At 32.4% G+C, this 19,887-nt stretch overlaps 1 protein-coding gene across 12 annotated transcripts in view; it reads right to left on the bottom strand.

Moving 5' to 3' along the window:
- Positions 1-19,887, bottom strand: part of LOC134275165 (unconventional myosin-Va-like) — a 58,883-nt gene that overhangs the window by 7,659 nt on the left and 31,337 nt on the right. For 6 of the 12 annotated variants that reach the window (XM_062757404.1, XM_062757410.1, XM_062757408.1 and 3 more), the window contains 9 exons: positions 16,938-17,114; positions 16,287-16,337; positions 15,306-15,432; positions 14,352-14,390; positions 13,196-13,385; positions 4,296-4,416; positions 2,746-2,763; positions 755-832; positions 358-451 (listed from right to left, as the gene is read on the bottom strand). In XM_062757404.1, the coding sequence (XP_062613388.1) occupies positions 358-451; positions 755-832; positions 2,746-2,763; positions 4,296-4,416; positions 13,196-13,385; positions 14,352-14,390; positions 15,306-15,432; positions 16,287-16,337; positions 16,938-17,114 (895 nt within the window). The remainder of the gene's footprint in view (positions 1-357; positions 452-754; positions 833-2,745; positions 2,764-4,295; positions 4,417-13,195; positions 13,386-14,351; positions 14,391-15,305; positions 15,433-16,286; positions 16,338-16,937; positions 17,115-19,887) is intronic. The other 6 variants (XM_062757405.1, XM_062757409.1, XM_062757411.1 and 3 more) reach the window with 6 other exon arrangements.

Below are 19,887 nucleotides of genomic sequence, written 5' to 3'. Positions count from 1 at the left end.
GGGCAGGCATCTTTTATTTTATATTTTTCATTTTTTCAATTTTGCAGTTTTTTTTTTTACCTAGTTAATCGGTGTAATTTTATCTACAATTATACCAGAATAAAAGTCATAGTAAAGGTTCCATTATCTCTTACTTCACATCATCACCAATCTTTTCAACCAATGACCCTTGTTTTAAATATAAACGCGTGTATTACAGCAATTACCATCTTTACAGCTGTCAAAATCATGTTTACTGTCCCTGAGCTTTTTGGCATACACCTACCATGCCCACCTCCTATTTAATCTGAACTTACCCATCCTCGAGTTTTTGGTGTACACCCCCCTCTCCTACTAAAGTAAATATGTAAAACTTACCATCCCCATCCTTGAGTTTTTTGGCATACACCTTCAGCATTTTTTTCATTTTGCGGATCTGGTCTGCCTGTTTGTCAGCCTTTTCTCTCAAGTCCTGAAAAATAAAGTGAGGCATGAACAACGAGGCATTAACAACAAGGCATTTACAACGAGGCAATTAAAACATACTCTCAATGTTAGGTTTTGTTATGATTTGCAATAAATAGATTCCATGTGATTGATTTTGGGGGGATGGGTTTAAAATGTTAATCATTGTAGCAAATAGGTTCATTTAATTAATTTTAAAATCAAATTTATTGCATTCATCACATGGCACATCTTATGCCATTATTCAATGTATTTCAAAAGGAAAATGTTCAATTGTTGTGTCATGAATGAAAGAATGGACAATACTCACAAGATTTTCTGATGTAAGTCTAGTAATCTCGTGCTGCATCGTGGCTTCAATCTTGGCCTCAGGACCCAACTGAAGATTCTACAAAACACAAAGGGAGTAGTCATTATTTATGACTCAGGGAGCAGACATTGTACACTGTATAAATCAGTGAATGCAATTTCTGAGCTACTTTTACTCTTGTTCATAAAGCCAAGCAATATGCTATCACTGCTTGAAATTAAAATTACTTTCTATAATTTATCATCATTATACCGTAATACTAGACAACACAAATAAATATATACATATTAGACAGACTAATATACATATTCTGTTAAGTACCTTTAATTTTGTTAACTTTAATAAAAATCTGAGTGTATGAGAAAATGATTATAGGGCCTACATGTAGATATTGAAGAAATTAATATATTAAGATCATTAGTAATAAACATGTAATTCAAAATACCAAAAACAGTAAATTCATGAAGTGAATTTTAAACCTCATTTGTCATGCCACATGTCAAACATACAGATAATGGGGGTCAAACACACAGAGTGCTTAAAGGTAATGGGTTAAAGAGGGGTTTCCATCAAAACTATCACTGCAACAGGACATTAGGGGGAATGGCTTAAAATATACAGGTTTTGATATTTTGCAAACTTTCAAATTGCATCATGCCGATGTTTCTTATTCAAAGTAAAAATATCTCTCTCAAAAAAAAAAAAATCTCACACAAATGTCTGCATAAGCACAACCTCAGATACACATTTCAAACACACATTGTCATACATATACACATAAACACACCCCACGTTCACACTCGTCAATATATATAACAGCTTAGTGCAAGCTAACACCACTCTCAGCACTAAAGAGTGTGTTATACTATATATATATAATCTAATCAGTCCTGGTTATATGCCAATATAACTGAGTTATTGAATATAATAAATACCAATAAATAATACATGCAGAACAAAAAATAAACCAAAAAAAAAAAAAAAAACCCAAACAAATCTGATGGTCAACTGCTTCATTGAGGTCAAGGTCATTTAATTATAATAAAAATGAAAAGTTTTGTTGAGATGACATTAAATGCTGAATTCAGCATTAATAGAGGAAATGATTATTATTTACTTTCAAAGATATTAGAAGTATGTAATCCTTCTAGTGGGTGTATAATGCTTCAGTAAGTTACATCAAAACGTCTTTTTAAAATTAATTCAAGTCAAACTGGAAACCAACACCATAAGGTGGAAATATAAAAGAGTGTGACACACAAGTGATAGTTCTTTTTTACAAACTGGTCAATGAGAATCTAAGAGGACAATTTGCCTGGAGCTCAGACAAAGCTTTCTACAACCTGCAAGTGACTTAAAATCTAAAGAAAGCAAATTAAGTAAAGCTACAGAGCGACAGTCTGGTGAGATTAAGTCAGCGTGACTAGATGTGATCCCCATGGTGAATAAATTTGGCAAAACCCTAACCCAAGGGGTTGAAAATTTTCTGATCAGTGCAAGCATTGTCACACAGTAAAACTTAAGTTTTCACCCTGTCATATCTTTTTCTTTCAAATTTCCTTGGCATATGTGTATTTCTAATTTAAGTCCAATTCTAATCATATTGCATTAGTCAATAGAGTGTCTATAAGTGAACAAGTTTTATTTCTTATTATGTTCTAGTCGAATCATGATAAAAGATATTGATAGACTTTGTGTGTTTTATGTGTAATCTGTCTTTATCATTAAGACTTAACACGTGCTTTCTGTTAATTTTTAGTGTTATTTATTAAATCTCTCTACAGTTAGATATTATTACACATGTGCTTCAACAAAATTAATGCCGGATTCAACATTTAAAGATTCCGCCTATAGAAGATATAAGATCCACCCCCGTATTGTAAGTATAATAATAGGAACACAATGCAGTCAGTATAAACAGTGCTATATATAGTAACTCTGAGTTATAAATAGTAACACTGAGTACATGTCAACTCTACATCAGTACATACGCGTGTAATGCTGTTGAACTGTAGAACAAAACAACAAAATCATTGATAACAGAAAAAAATAACATCAAAATTTAAATCTACAAACTTACAAACTAACAAAAAAAATATCTATCGGAAAGTTTAAAAAAGAATAATGTATAAGTGCCAACAGTCTGTCACAGTAAACATGATAAACAAAAAATTTCAAGAAAAAAAATCTAAAAAGATGAACAAATCTATTCTAGACTATTAATTTTACCTTTCACTACTCATTGTGTGTAAAGTAATCAACGCTTGGGGCATATACCGGTTTGTGAAAATTAAATTTCAAAAATATTTTTGATTTTAAACAGTTCAAAGACAGGATTTGACGTCATCATGACAGTTTTCTGGACATCTGATTGGGTAACCTGTGTAAGTTCTCATAATCTGATTGGTTATATAAGGGAAAGGGTAAGAATTGCTTGTAACTGAATAAGGTTTTTGATTGGTTATTGTATGACAGAATTTTGTTTTCTGATTGCCAATGGGTAGTCTGTGAATGTTAAAAATTGAAGATTTTGATTGATTGTCTTTTGGTTGGTTTTGGGTTTCTGATTGGACAATCTATGTAGATTGTGAGAGGAATGGTTATGGAAAAAAGCTTTTGATTGGTTGGGGGGAATGTGTAACATGTGGCTAAAATTTACCAACTTTCTTTCTTCTAAATCAAAACATTTGCTACTAAAAACTATCAGAGTTTTACTTGTGAAGAATGTATTGCATTATCTGATGATTAAAATTCTATCATTATATATCATATGACCCGACTGATATTTCTGTATCACATTGTTTCTTGTATAATCCTATCTGATGGATGATATTACTGTTTATGGTGGTGTATTATTTACTGTAAAATCACATATTTCGTGGGGTCAAATTTTTGTGGATTAAGGAAAAAATGTTTGTTCGTAGAGATTTGCTTTCGTGGATGAAAAACTTTTTAGTAGTTGTGCATATGAAAATTTACTTTTCATGGTAGACATAACTTTGTGGGTCTCTTCATACCACGAAAACAACGAAAATTAAACCCCCACAAAAATTAGTGATTTCACAGTATTATATTACTTGACTTAATACTTTTGAATTTGGTGATGTATCTTATCTGACTTGATAATTCTGTATTTCTTTATATAGTGTTAACTGATGTATCCCTGTTTTATTTTCCTACCTCCCATTTCATGATAATTATGAATAACCTGTATTATTATATATGTGGTCAGTGTATTGTGTTACATGTATTATTCTGTACGGTGGTATATCATGTTATACCTAGTTGATGATTTTCTGTGCGGCCTCGTTCTCAGTCTTTAATTCTTTTTTCTCCCGTTTTATTATGCATTATCTGTATATATATGTACAGTGGTGAGTGTATTGTGTTACGTGTATTATGTACGTACCTGGTTGATGATTTTCTGTGCGGCCTCGTTCTCAGTTTTCAGTTCCTTTATCTCCCGTTTTATTATTGTATAACCTGTTTTATTATGTATGGCGGTGAGTGTATTGCGTTACGTGTATTATTATGTACGTACCTGGTTGATTATTTTCTGTGCGGCCTCATTCTCAGTCTTCAGTTCCTTTATCTCCCGTTTCAGTTTCTCCTCCTTCTTCTTTATGTCCTTCTCTGTCTTCTGTAGCTGGTTCTCCAGTAACCTGGTCATCAATATAAAGTCTATTTTTAGAAAAGAAATTCAAAACTTTGTACTTTTAAGAAAATAATACTAAATAAATCTTTCATGAATTTTTTCACTAATGAGCAACATTTACAATAACCAATAAAATTCTTACACACTTCTGAAATTTGAATATGCATAAAAAATGCAAATTTAACCATGACATTTTTTTAAAATATATTACACTGCATGTTACTGCAACAATGACAATGGATCTTATGGTTAATGTTACAAACCTTTTAGACTAAAAGATATAAAACAGATCACCAAAAACTACAAACCTTTTAGAGTTCAAATACTTCATACATTTTTTTACAGAGCATTTTTGGGCAAATTAAATTCTTTTCTTTTCACTGAAAGAATGTTACTATGTGTTTGAATTCTTGTAAATCTTTTAATTATTATGTAGATGAACATACCCACAATAACGAAAGGCAGGATGTAGGCCTACATGTAACTATTTTACTATGTAAACACCCGCTCAACCGTGGGTAATTAGCACTATTACCTGCATTATCACACCACTTGTATAAACACAATTAACTATCAAGTATATTGCAGTCTCTCACACAGTTTTAAACATTTAACCATGGCGGGCGCGGATAACCATGGCTTTAACCATGACACAAATCAACACTACTTAAAACCCCTTGTGGAGAACTGACACACACAAAAGTTAATTTTCAACTGCTCAGCAACATCTACAATAAATTTGCAATAATCATTTCTGGAACTTAAAAATTAACAGAAAATTAAGTCAAGTTTTTTACATGAAAAAAGTTATGTTATATTGTAGTCTTATTGTATGAAATGCAATGTGGAATGTGGTGAAAGTTACAAACTCTCTCTCTCTCTCTCTCTCTATTGTTATTTCTATTTCTTTGTTTGTCTTTACATTGATCTCTCCTTCTCTCGTACTCTCTCTCTTAGTTACAGACACACAGCTCAACCAGATCACACACACCAGTACACACATCAGTGGACACACACATAAACCCAGCTCTCCACACCATCTCCTCTGTCTCTCTCTCTCTCCTGTTTTCTCTGTCTCTACTTACTCCTCGCAAATCTCACACATCAGAACATAAGGTGGATCCTCAGGACACATGGTGGATTTATCTGCCGTCACAATCCACTCTATCCGGAGCCCCTTCAAACATTCCTCACACGTACACATAACACCCCCTTCCCAGTGGACGCAGTCAGATGTCTGGATAACAGTGCTGGCCTCCAACGTATCGTCAAAAACATCCACATTGTCAAACACCTCCTCTTCATCCACCAATTCTCCACCTACTGGTAAATCTTCCTCGTGGATATCAATCCCCTGTAGGCTGTTCTCGACATGTTCTCCATGTCTACCGAAGTGTTCAGTGGATGGTGCTTCCTTAGGTTCATACTCATCTTTCTGATTTGTTTGAAGTGTATCAATAATTTCCACATAACCAAATCCACTGTCTTCATAGATATTGTTGTTTCCTAAATCTTGACAATTTTCTGAATCATAATCCAGTCCTGGTAGAGGTCTGTCTATTAAATGGCTATTTTGAGATTCCATCTTCTGCCAAGAGCCAGTTTCTGGGATTTCATAAGAATCAACTTTCTCTGGGATTTCTTGAGAACCAGTTTTCTCAGAACAGTTATTTTCTACTGAACAAGCTACGGAAACGTTCATCTCAAACTCCCTATAACACTTCTCACAGAATAAAGCATCAAACACCGAGGTCAATGCAGTACTGTTCTCACCACACTGTGAACAAGTCTGTGAACCACTCACTGGTTCAAGTCCGGCTGAACCCCTGAGAGGTTCAAAAGTTTTTGCATTGCTTTCCTGATTGTGCACACATGCTGAACAACTTTGGTGTTGACAGGTTTGAGCTGTAGACTTGGAATCCAGACCTTTGGTATCAGCAGGTGATTGTACAGTGCCCCGTTCTTGTGAACAAGTCCCACAAGGAGTAGTACTGTCTGTATGATTGTTATTGTCTTTGAACACATCGGCTTGCTTTGAACATGAACACAATTCTTGGATTTGATCCTCCTTTTGGCAATTATTGCACTGTCCCCGGTGTGGTGTAGTGTCTGTGAAGTCATCTAATGGATCACTAATACATTCAGAATTACAAGGACCTTTTTTACCATAAGATTCAATGTCCTTCTTGACATAAGTCTTAGAGTCTGTAAAATATTCATCTCTATTGTGAATATAATCATCAACAACCACAGGGTCACTGTTTGAGTCCAGTAACTTCACTTCTCTGAAGTTTACTTCATTAACAGTCTCCTTAAAATTATCACCCAGAGACAGGTTTAAGTTATGATTATCCTGGGACAAGGCCTTGGTTAAAACATCCTCTTGTTCATCACTGTTAGACCACATTTCCTCTTCTCTAGTACCACAGGCAGACTTTCCTATCTCTTCTTTGATATTCAAAACAAACATATCACAGTTTCTGTTCCTTGTCTTTGCCTCTATGCTGGATTCTTTGTCTTTAATGTTGTCTGAGGAAGATGGACCTCGGACTTCGCCCTCGGGTAATTTTCCTCCTTTTTCATCTTTCGATTCCTTGCCTCCCATGTTGTACCTGACATTGGACACTGGTCCTGAGTTTCCTGTTTCTTTCTGATGGTGCGATATTAAGGTGTCATTTACTACAGTCAAAGGGGAATAACTCTCCTCCATTCTGAGTTTTTATCAACTCATATCTTTCCAATGAACTGAAAAAAGAGATTTTTTTTTTAAATTTCAGAATATAAAATAAACATTAAAGACAAAGATCCTCATTAAAAATTTAACATTAATACAAAATTTAAGGGGTTTAACTTAGTTAGGCTCAGTCCCTTAGCAATACCAAACTTTATGAAAACTGTAACGTCAAAATAAAACTTAAAAACAAGATTTACAGCCATTTACTACTCAGATTCCAAGGCTGTTTCCATATCAATCGCAATAAATGTTCTCCAGAACCTTCACAAAATGACTGATGGAGTCGTGTTTCACATCTTTTGATTTTACTGTAACAGCTTTTTTATGTAACTTTGGAAGAATCAAGATCAAGGTCAGTTCAGATAAAAATGGCAGAAAATCAGGAAAATTGACCTTTTTTGGTTTTAAAAAGTCAATAGCAACTTACACCTTTCAAAACTAATTTTTGATTAAACAAGTTTATCAAAATTGTATTGGAAGTCCTTGACTTAATCTAGGATGTTGATTATTTCACAAGGGAAAACATCGAGAAACAAAAAGAAACATTTTTAATTACTGTCTTCAATTATGGAAAACCCAAAATGCATCACTGTTAGAATATTTCCATTTGAGGGAAATCTTTCATTTAACTCAAATTAATTGCAAAGATGTTTTAAAAATATTCAATCTTAGAAGTATTTGTTTTATTAAAAATCCAAGAAATTTCTGTTTTAAAAAGAAATCTAAAAGTGAAATAAATGTCTTTAAATTGACATTTGCTTTTCAGATTGCTATAAACACAGGTCTAGGGAGGTGTCATTATATCCTGACCTTCAGGGAAGCATAAACAGTTTATCTTTCCAGCTGATTAATTCAGAAAGTTTTCCTTCAGAGGTAGAAAAAAAATTAAATTGCAAGACAGACTTAATATTCATCATGTTCATGTCACAATAATCTTTAATACAAGCATAATCTGAAAGTCTCAAGGAAGAAAAAAATTAAGACTTGCAAAATATCAAACACAGATACAAAAGAAGTCCCTGCATAATAATAATTAAATACCATAAAAACTTTGTTTGAATTCTAGTTGTTTTTTTTTTTTAACTCCATGGAAAAATATACCTCTGTTATTCTGACAAATAAACTTTTACTTTTTTCATTCTCACAAGATATTTGACACATTTTCTCTCTCCTTTGTATAAGCCCCTTATCTAGTGACGACACGCTGGTTGGGAGGTGTTAGTTAATAATGAGCAGGTTGTGGTACAAACGAGGATGTTTCTGACAAATAAACTCTTCTTTTTTTATCAGTATATAGACTTGTTTGAATTTTATCTGACTTCATTATTCTCCCAGGTTTACAGGTAGAAACCATGTAGCAGCGAGGTAATGGTGAAATAAACCTGTATTCTATTGAAGGTTACATGTATTTGGATGAAGCACCTTAAAGTCTACATTTAATGATACTTCTTGTTGATGGGTCTGCTTTTTACAGTTTTTCTCTGTAAACTTAAGTCTGATCAGGCTTAAAATCAGCCCCCTGACATTAACTTCTACCAAATGATATGACGTTGCATTATTTGAAAGTTTAATGTTGAATGAAAGTTAAATATCCATTTTCATTTGTCATTGATATATATAAATCACTCAATCTTATGTTGATCAGAGATTTATACAATTGATTTTCAAGTACAAAATCCATCGTAATATTTATCTTTCATAAATGAGCAATACTTCATCAGAAAATCTCTCCATAAAGCCTGTCTTTTTGGGGGTTGTATCACTTTCACCGGGTATAAATCTAAATCTGTGTTTACATCCGAGTTAATCCAGCACCTGATGACAATGGTAATCCCTAACGTTAAAATCAACAACGAATGTCTCGGATATCTTATACTCCTTTATCTGTCACTTTAACAGATCACACTTTGAAAGAGAATTTTCACCACTCTTTATCCCTTGTTTAAAGACAAACCCAGCCATTTTTCAGAATCTTATGTCCTCCCCTCAATACAAATTACATAAACCTTTATCATATAAAATGTTACTTTAACAGATTTTCACTTTGAGAGAGATATTATAAGCAAAATACTGACGATTATAGCATAGCTTGTTTGAATAAAAGACCTTCAACTTGGCAAATCCTTAAAGGAATAATAGACATTTATGTCATTAAGAGTTATCTCTCTTTATATCAAATTAAGATGCAGAACTTTAGAAAATAAAACTATATATATAGACAAAGAAGAGCTCTAAGTTATACTAAGATTACTTACACAAGACGCTGCAATGTTAGATAATCTAATGATGTATAAGTTTTTGAATGTCCTTTTTATGAAAACTAAAGTCCTTTTTTGTCAAAATTCAAATACGACAGAAATCCTTATTACCATAGTGTATTTAACATGCAATCTTTCAGTCTTCACATTTCATGTATAGTCCACTTAACCAAGAATAGATGTTTAATTTTCAGCAAATTAAATATTAATCATAAACAAAATAGTTTCAAAGACACATTCCAATAATCACAATAATTTTTAAAATAATATATCACACAAAATTTTTATTTATCTCCATGTAATGTATACAATTCATATACTCCAAATTCGTACCCACAATATCACCATAATCCACCCGAGCTTTGTAAACTAGATCAGAAATTATCTTCAAACTTCCGCAGCTCTGGCGGGCTGTAGGGTAACACACATACATACCTCTTCATCCTTTCTCCGACAGACACGGGAGACATTTAATTCGTTAATTATCACTAATTACAAAGCAAGTAAACACGCTGTCCCTCCCCGTACTTCCTGTCTCTAGCTATTGTGATTAACCCGACCCCTCGACATTTCTCCTTCTTTTTGTGTTAAATTCCTGTCGTGAGTTTTCCCTCGAATCTTTTGTACCTTCACACAGGTAGCATGGCTGGATGAATTAAGGGATTGTATCAAAACCTGTTTTTCTTATCAAAGGTAATTATTTAAAACCACTCAATACACACCGACTAAGAGTTATATACAAAAGATGGACAGGTATTGTATAGAAATAGTTATGTCACCAACAGTAAGCGGTTTGTTACGTACGTGATGGGGTACATTTTCATTTTAAACTGTTCATAAGGTTTCATTTTAATTATAATATTCTTTTCAGCATACATTTAAATCCCTTCAAAGGACAAGCATTTAATAGAGTTATACTTTAAAAAATGCAGAAAATTAACCATGAGCAATTATACGTTATCTATAGGCTGTAAACTGAGAGTTTATGTATTATGTGTTATACAAATGTACATTTTAAAAAGAAGCTATTGAGAGATTTAGTCATCTTATTCTGCCAAGCTTATTGAGAGCTCACTGTAAATACAGCAGACATATTAACAAAATAACAGACAGATAATATGAAAAGAAGAAAAAATGTGAGATTCAGGAGAAGGGTAAAGTTATCCTCTGTAATCCCTCTATACATGACTTGGTGGTCATTTTTGTGGGTGGGTGGTTGGGGTGTCATGATAACTGGATTTTGAATGAGCCCTAAATTTAACAGAGCTGCATCATTTTAACATGACACTTAACAGTCCCATGCAGTTATATGCATTGATACAATGACAGTTCAGTTGTTTAAGGAGGCATATTACAAACATTATTATTGATTTTAAAACAGTACCATGTAACACATGTTTAAGTTTCCAGTTAAATTTGTTTCGATATCTAATCTACCATTACATGATTATATATAAATCATACATCAATATCGTATACATTTAGACATCAATTCTAGTACACTGAAAATAAACACTCAACTCTCTGAAATATAAAATGAAGTGACCACCCAAGAGAAATCTTAATTTAGGGTAGAATGATTAGTCAATAGATATATTTTACCTGCAGCAAGGAGATTGAACAAATCTCAGGTAAAATCCAGGTAAATACAAATACAGGTAACTCTCAGGTGGAAATCTACACCAGGTATCCTGACTTCATTTAAAACTGCTACATAAACGGTGGAATTTAGTTATCAGTACGTAACACTGAGGCTTGTAAACAATAAGTTACGTATAAAGAGCTATTTTACAGTGGGTTTATACCTTGGATTGTAAACAGAAAAATAAACCGGGAACAAAAACTCAATTACACCTGACACAATGTTTACCTTTCAACAAGCTCAAGGTGTTAAAATTTACCTGTGGATATGCAATTATGTCAAAGGGAAGTAATTAATGTTAATTAGTCTGGGTAATTAAATCCTTTTATTTTCTATAGTCCCTAGCAGTGTTTTCACACTTTGTTTACTTTTTGTACAGACAATTAATTAAAGGAGATGATTAATTGGCTAAGGATTTGTGTGTGGGATTCACTGATTTATACTTCTAAATTAATCCATTAAAAATGTATCATTCATGGAGGTCACTTAAATTTATTTAAATAATACACAGTTATTTTCCTTGGAATGAAAGGTAACATGATGTATGTATTAATATAAGTAGCAGTTGTAGTAATTACATTGTAGAAATTGAGGACATTGGCCTGGAAAGTTCAGTGGTTAGAGCACCTGACAAGAAATACAGGGGTCCCGGGTTTAATTCCTGGTCCAGCCATATGTTTTTCATTAAATATATATTATTATGAATTTTCATTCCTTCTTTCCTTGCTACAACATAATTTGCACACTGTTTGAAATCAGTAAAATACACCAGGTTATCAATTTGAAAATATTCTTCAGCACACTCAATGGAGAACACATTCTAGAATCCTTAATTAATAAACACAGTTTATACTACCCAGATCTGCATACAACAAAGTCAAGGATCCGAAAGAATGCTGGGACTGAGTCAGACCTGATCAAACGACCAGGTTAACACACCTGTACAGGTACACAAGGGGCAGAGTGTTACCTGTAATCTCAGGTGAAACCTCCCCCACAATAATCTATTTATAGACTGTGTAGTCTAACAAGTTAAAAAAATATTAACAAATATTTAAACAAGGAGACATCTCCCCTTCCTTAAACAATCTAAATAATGAAGGGGTCTTCAGTATGAAGACACAATAAGATGACTAAGTATCTTATTCATACTTAAGATTTAAAAATACTAAATAGTAATTATCTTTCTCAGTAGCTAAACGTTAACTCATCAATGATTCTACAAACAGTAAATATGTTAAATGGATAAAACTTACCAAAGTTAGCTTCATGTATACTGCCACCTCATGAATTGATTGATTCAAGGCAGAATCCAGAGAAAGTTTACCAACACAGAAAATGGATTTGTTGGAACAGTATAGGTTCACATAGAATGTTGATCTGTTGAAACAGAGACATACAGGTCTGCTGGTGTACATCTGCTGACAATACTGAGGATCCAGATTGAAATATAAATTGAGCTGTCTGATCATAGTTTGAAGGCTGCTGATGTGAATTAAGGGCATTCCACCCTTTAATCTTCCAGGTTCTTTATTACTTTGGATGACAGCGCTTTCATTCTTCTTTACATAAAGGATGCTCAGACAAACATAGACACAGCTGTAGTTCAAGGTATCTTCTCTGTCTCTACTCTATAGAGACCTCACAGTAAGTCTGCATGCCTAGCACTCAGTATGATCATACTCATATTGAGTACACTCATACACACCTGTTGAGCACACTCACATAAACCTGTTGAACACACTCACATAAACCTGTTGAACACACTCATATACATGTCAAGTACACTCTCACACAAAGCAAACTCACATACTGAGTACATATTTTCACAAGCTGAATACCTTCATTCATGTACTTCGTACATAATGTACTCACACACCTACCGAGTTTTTCCCCATGCTCTGTAGCCTTAGGTGATTTTGAATATCTTACAAGTTTCTTTTTATTGGCCAGTTCTCAATACACTCACCTGTCAGGTTAGATTTACAAACCTCTCTCTCTCCCTCTCTCGTGATTTTCTTTTAATATCTTACTGATTATATATTTAAAGAGAACTTACCAATATGTTAAGGTCTTATTTCAGCTTCCTGTCAAGTTCTGAATATTAGCCTGACTCACCTATTGAGTTCTTTTTGAGTTCTGTCTTACTCACCTGTTGAGTTCTTTCTGAGTTCTGTAAGCCAGTGCTAGTTCGTTGTCTTCATTAACTAGGTCGTCGTTTCCTCCGTACGACTCCTTGGCGATGGCGTGCGTCGTGATGCTTTTCTCCGCTAACATCGCCCGTAACTGTAAACACTCCTCGCGCCGCCGGTCTAACTCATCAGCCATCGCTGTAAACTGATCTGTAAACAACACAGATTTCTTCACTCTAAGCTGTAATATTGGTAATGTTTGAAATGCAATATTTCAAATCTATAAATGTGGTACATACTGTTTCCTACATTATAAGTATGTCTTGATATATAATGAAATTTAAAATGTTAAATAAGACTTAAGAATTTTTCTCTTTAGACATGCTGAACATTGCAATTAAGCTTGAATTATATTGGAATGCCTTTATAAAAAGAAAATATCATCTTTTATCACATATTTTCACCTTTATCCCGTTGATATAGCTCATGTGATATCGTTTTCGTATCAACACTATGTATTCCTACGTCGCGTGACGTAATGTAAATAAACAAATACATGTGCATGATGGAGAGAATGCCTTAATTTGTCAAATTCCACTTTATTTGACATATTTTAACAAATTTTTATTCATGAATTAAAAAAAATAAATGCTGAAATACTTTCTTTCTTTTATTTTTGTACGAATTATTTCATACAGTGTATTATTATTTATTACGTTATTTGGTCCAAGGTAACTGTCAGGGAACTTTGAATTAGAAATAACGACAAAATACACATTTATAGTGAACAAAAATATGTGATAAAAAGAATCTCCCATGGTTTGTGGTTTGATATGATTTTATCCAACTCGTTGTGTGTTTTCTATCCCTGAGCCTTGGCGAGGGGATTCTTCAGAAAACACTTTTTAAAGATTTGGATATATATCAAACCACAAACCATGGGAGATCCTATATTCATCTGTTGACCCTGAATGGATAGGTTTTTAAAAAGAAAAAAAGACCACAAAGATAACTTTTAGCTATTTCTAAAAATTGCAAATAATTACATTTGTATTCTTGGTGACTTGCTGACCATCAATTAAAAAAAATAATTTTCAAAATGTTTATTCTTCCAAGAATGTTTTCTTTTTTAGCTATAGCAAGAAAATTTTACTCTTATTTCTTTTAAATCATTACCTCTAAATACTTTCACTTGATCCTCTATTTTCTTAGCATCTTTTAAAATCAGCCAATCAAAGCAGAGAGAAACACAGCATGTTGTTAGTAATGACCAATCATTTCACAGTTAATAGTGATTATTGGAAGAACCAATCACACACCAAACAGAGATCACGTGACAACAAATCAACCAATCACAGTGAAGAGAAGCATGCAGATAGAAGGAATATATAGAAAGAGAAAACAGAAAACTAATCAACACTAACAAGAAATTCTCTACAGGCAAGCTACAGAAACACATATACTATAAAATACTGTAAATGTATTATATTTTGCTGAATATTCTAAAAATTTAAAATTTATTTTGGAAGAGAGCAGCATGCGCTTAATGAAATATATACTTTTAATATATAAATCCTGTTAAAAGTGTTTTATATTAAATATGCAGTAAAACTCGGTTATAAATAAATGTCACTGGGACCTATGAAATTACTTTGCTATCCATAATTCGTTATATCCGTATTTAGAATGCATTAAATTTGTATAACTGGGGATTCGATATAACTTCATTACATCCAGGAATTTGAAATATCTTAGTTTTTCTGTATATTTATATCTAGCACATTCAGATGTGCACTCCTTCAAATTCATGCTTATTGTTAATAAATCTAATATTGCCAAATAATCTGCATGATGAATAAAAATATATATATTTACAATATATTTGGGATTTTTTGAATATGATTCTTTTTCTTTCGTAAAATGACTTTGTTCTGGTCAGAAAGATTAATTATAATAAATGTGATTCAGAAGTTAAAAGTTTCCTATATATTGAAGCCTATGACAAATATGAAAGCAAGAAAATAAGTATTTCAGTATTAGTACATGTGTAACACAACACCAAACAGCAAATTCTGAGTAAGCAGAAAAGACAGAAGTCACGAAAAGTCTGAAATCTATAAATAGACTTACCCATAAACTCTTTGCCGGCGGGGGAATTGGTCCCTCCCTTCTCGAAGCTGACATTCTCAGATATGGACTTCATTAACTTGTTCACCTCTCTCTTTAGTTTGTCATTCTCATTCTGCAGCTCCTGCATCTGTTGAGAAGAACCAGCAAGAGTTATCTCTCTTTAACCATATTTTGTAAAAGTTATCTGTCTTTTATAATATTTTGTAAGAGTTATCATTCTTTCATCAAACCTAGTAAGAGTTACCACTCTTATTTAACAATTTGAATACGAATTCTATTCTATATTCTATGTAAAAAAAAATACATTTGCATTAGAAATTTCAATTGTTAGAATTACAATTTCTTTTTTTTGAATGACCTAACTCTCATAACATGAAAAACTTTATTTTTCCCAACATCAATAATTCAATGTACAAGAAAGTAATTATTACAGTACATGCATGAGTTCTTATTATTCAGAAAAGACATTTTATAATATTTAAAACATTCAAGGTTAATATAAATATAGGGGATTGGAAGGTGTGTAATACAACTGGAAGACTTGGGAAAAATTATAATTAATCACGTACATTAAGAATCCATACATTCATACAGTAAACATATTTTAATACAATTTGGCAATGTATTTTTAATGGCTCTCTATCAGTTTTGAATCAGGAATGTTATATTGTACAACATTGATTCTGGATTAGATTTTCACAAGAATTGAACAAATGTTAATATCCAAGATGCTGATCATATAAATTCATATCATTGATAGTCAATGACCGTAGACATACCAGGCTTTATTTTAGACTGAATTTTACAACAGGTCTAAATTAGATGGTATTCTTTCAGATTCTACAGGTTAAGTTTGGTTATAACGATAATTCTGTTAATATGATAATCCCCTCTTAATCTAATACTGAATGACATTCCTATTACTGTCCAGTAAGTCTTCTCTTACAAATCATGCTATTTTTTATTTATATCCAGAGTTACCTCCTCTTTATTATCATACGGAGGCTCCTTGTCAACATGTCCATTCATTCTCTGTAACAAAGGCTGCAGCAATAGTCACATGACATAATATGGTCACATGACATAATGTGGTCACATGACAAATAGCCAACTTGATCACATACTTGATCACATGACAAACATCCAATTTGATGAAACTTGGCCATGTGACATACAGCTAATATGGTCAAATAGGCACACATGGTCACATGATAAATAGCTAATAGTCACATGAAAGAGTTTACTGTCCTTTCTATCTGGTCATGTGACAGTTAAATGGGTCATAATGAAACATAAAACTATTAAGGTAAAATTGCAATAAAGTCTTTAGAAACTAGTTTTCACTCCTACAAACTAATCTGCAGCTAAAGAAAAATTTGCATAAAAGAAGTAAAGACAACATGATCTTTAAAGCTAACATGCTGTAGAAGTGCTCAATCTAAGTTATTATAACTAAACTCAGGAGTGGTGATGTAATTGCGTCCCCAGCTATCATTACCTTTAAGTTATTATAAGCGTACTCAGGTATGGTAATATTATTGAGCCCCCTAGCTATCATTACCTTTAAGTTATTATACAGCTTTTAGCATATTCGGGTGTGGTGATTTTATTAAATCCCCTTGTTATCATTACCTTTAAGTTATTATAAGCATACTCGGGTGTGGTGATTTTAAATCCCGATTTTTCTTCATCTTCATCATCTCTCTCGTCAAGCTCGTCAGCGAGCTTGGATTTTGTCATCTCAAGCTCGGCCACTCGTTTCTGTAGCTTGATCACGAGCTGGACGTCGTCAGCGTTAACAAGCTGTTGCTGTGGGAGGAGGGGAAAGATAAAGATACAAAGGAACCGTGCATAAAATAAACAGGTGATCAAACAAATCTCAGTGGTGGATCTAAGAAATAAAGGTTTTATATTCTGCATAATTTGAAACATTACTTTTTTTCTCTGTTGTTTTTCCTTTTCTTTATCTATTAAGCTTAATGTTTTTGTTCAAATAAGTTAGCTGTTCCTTTTGTTGTTTTTTATTTACTTGACTTTGTTATCACTTCTTTAAATTTTAAAGCATAACAAATTAAAAATGATCAGTAAACACGGTAAATTTTTTTAAAAAATATTCATTAATAAAGTGAATTTTCTACATTATACATCTTCAATTTCTATTCAAAAATTTCTAGATCCACCCTTGGCAATTACACACAAACAAGGAAAAATCAAGCATGCAACAAAAATTAAAACTCAGAATAAATGTGGAAGGTACTACCTTAAGTTATGCCCAGAAGCAGACATGGGCATTTCCTACACAATACTTCAGATGACACGGGGAGGTAACTTTGTGTAAGGGAAAGAACTCTTACAATTTTATTTCCTTATTTATAATCACATGTTTCAGAGATCCTTTTCAAAAAACCATATGCAGCATCCAGAAGGATAGGGTATTTTTATTTTTTTTTGTTATCAATATTCAATGCACCTTTAGTTTATTAGTTTAAAACATGTCTTTGATAAAATATCTTTCAAATTAAGATAAAACATTAAAACAGAAACCCATTATAAAGCTGTGTCTCTCACCTGTATTTAAAATTTAAAAAAGAAAAATATAAGGAAGCTCCCAATTAATTTACAGAAAAACAACTCTAAAACCTGTATTTCAGAAAAATGGAAAAGAGACAAAATTACAAGGAAGTTCTCCAAATAATTCACAGAAAAACAACCTTAAGTTAATAGACAAGCAGAACACAGCGTATCTAGTCTGTTTACGCCTTACAGGGAAAAGTTCCATTTGCATGTTAAAAATGTCCAGAGACTTATGTTCTTAAAAAAAAATTTCTTAAGTGAGGCTTAGGTACTAGCTTGATTGAAACACTGAATGAGTAACAGATTTATGAGAAAGCACATCATTTTCTTCTTAGATCAAGCATTTAAACCGATAGAAATTCACCTCAACCTGAATAAAGAGTTACAGAGGCCCCATCCTTTAGTTCAAACAAGAGTTGTCCTCCTTGAATAGCTACCTGAGACCCCCCATCTTAAAAAGCCCATGTTTTAATGCTGTTAAATGTAAGTAAACAAAACCACCAATCTTCTAATTAATGTCCACAACCCAAGATCTAGATGTTTTCATTTATTTTCTGTTTTCTGTTAATAGGCAAATTTTTCCTTCATCCAATGCATTTTATTATTCAAAATTGTTACCATGCAAAAATCATTTTCAGAACAGGGTAGCCTGATAATTTTCTAATTAAAAGTACTTTGTGTAATATATCTTGTAAGAAATAACTGATGATCTTCATGGAATTATTTCCTTTCATAGACAAATAATGTATTGTATTCATTTCAAGTGAGCTTTCCATACTTACATGGTTAAAGCTTTGCCTGATTTTTTTTTTAGAAAATTCATTCTATCTGGGGTGTCCCCAATAACAATAGCATTATACTTCATGCAGTGTGTTAAAAAAACACCTCAAAGCAATTATTTCAAAATATAACATAAAAGCAAATGTAAGAATTTTATTAACATTCTTAAAATAAAAAATAATTTCATTCAACATTTTAAAACTGATATGTAGATAGACCTAGTTTTTTGGCGCGTGTGTGTTTGTAATGATAAAATAAAAATTCATAAAAAATATGCTCTTGAAATTTCAGGGTCACAGAGAAAGGAGAAAAAAATATAAATGAAATCTGTCCAGTATGTTATGTTAAGATATTACAAGTAAATATATATATATACATGTCTATAATTTATAAATAGTTTATCGAAACAAGTCCCATTCAACTATATAATTTAGACAGGTAAGTAAAAATCTGTGGAAGACAGAGAATAAGTTAGAACTCAGCCTATCTGTCTGTCTGTTATGCTGCGTGGCCTGAATAAGGAAAGAGATGGAAGAGTTATCTAACCTTAAACTCAAAGTTATCTCCCTTTTATCTATATGGTAAAACAGGATATAATGAAGTTCCTGGGACAGACAATTTTGCATATTTTAAACATGTTAAAAGTAATTTGTTTAATCCATTAAGTTAACAATATATTTCAAAACCATGGGAATAAAATTAACTTTGCTGTAGACTTCAATTCATTATAAGCCTGTTCCCCGCAAGTGTTTTTTACCATATACAATATTCGCTGAGGCAGAATTATTTCTTCTTTAATTAATTTTTCAATTGATTTTAAATTATCTTCCTTTTCCAAAAATGTTGAGTTTTCTTATAAGTAAGAGTAAGCAACATTTTATCTGTACATAAGCTGTCACAGTGGTTTAATAATTAAGTGGTTTAGAATTAATATTTTAAATAGGGAGACTAAACAGAGAAAAGAGAATGAGAAATTGAAGAAAAGAAATAGGAAAGAAAAAGAAGCAAAAAAATCCTTGACAGGTTTTCTTTAGTAAATCAGCTTATTAGGTATTTTTTCTTTTTTCTTATTTTTATTTTAAACAAGTTACCTCCCCTTAGACACTTAAACAAGTTTGACATATTTCTTTTTTCTAAACAAAAGCACACACAACTTATATCAATTTTCATAAAATTTTACAAGGCATTGCAAAATTAAATATTCTAAAATTAAACACACTGATTTTTT

The sequence above is a fragment of the Saccostrea cucullata genome, unplaced genomic scaffold (genome assembly GCF_032062105.1).
Source record: "Saccostrea cucullata isolate Sc308-1 unplaced genomic scaffold, CSIRO_AGI_Scuc_v1 ctg708, whole genome shotgun sequence".
Taxonomy (NCBI): domain Eukaryota; kingdom Metazoa; phylum Mollusca; class Bivalvia; order Ostreida; family Ostreidae; genus Saccostrea; species Saccostrea cuccullata.
The sequence above is the reverse complement of the archived record's forward strand: the minus strand, read 5'-3'. Positions and strand labels throughout refer to the sequence as shown.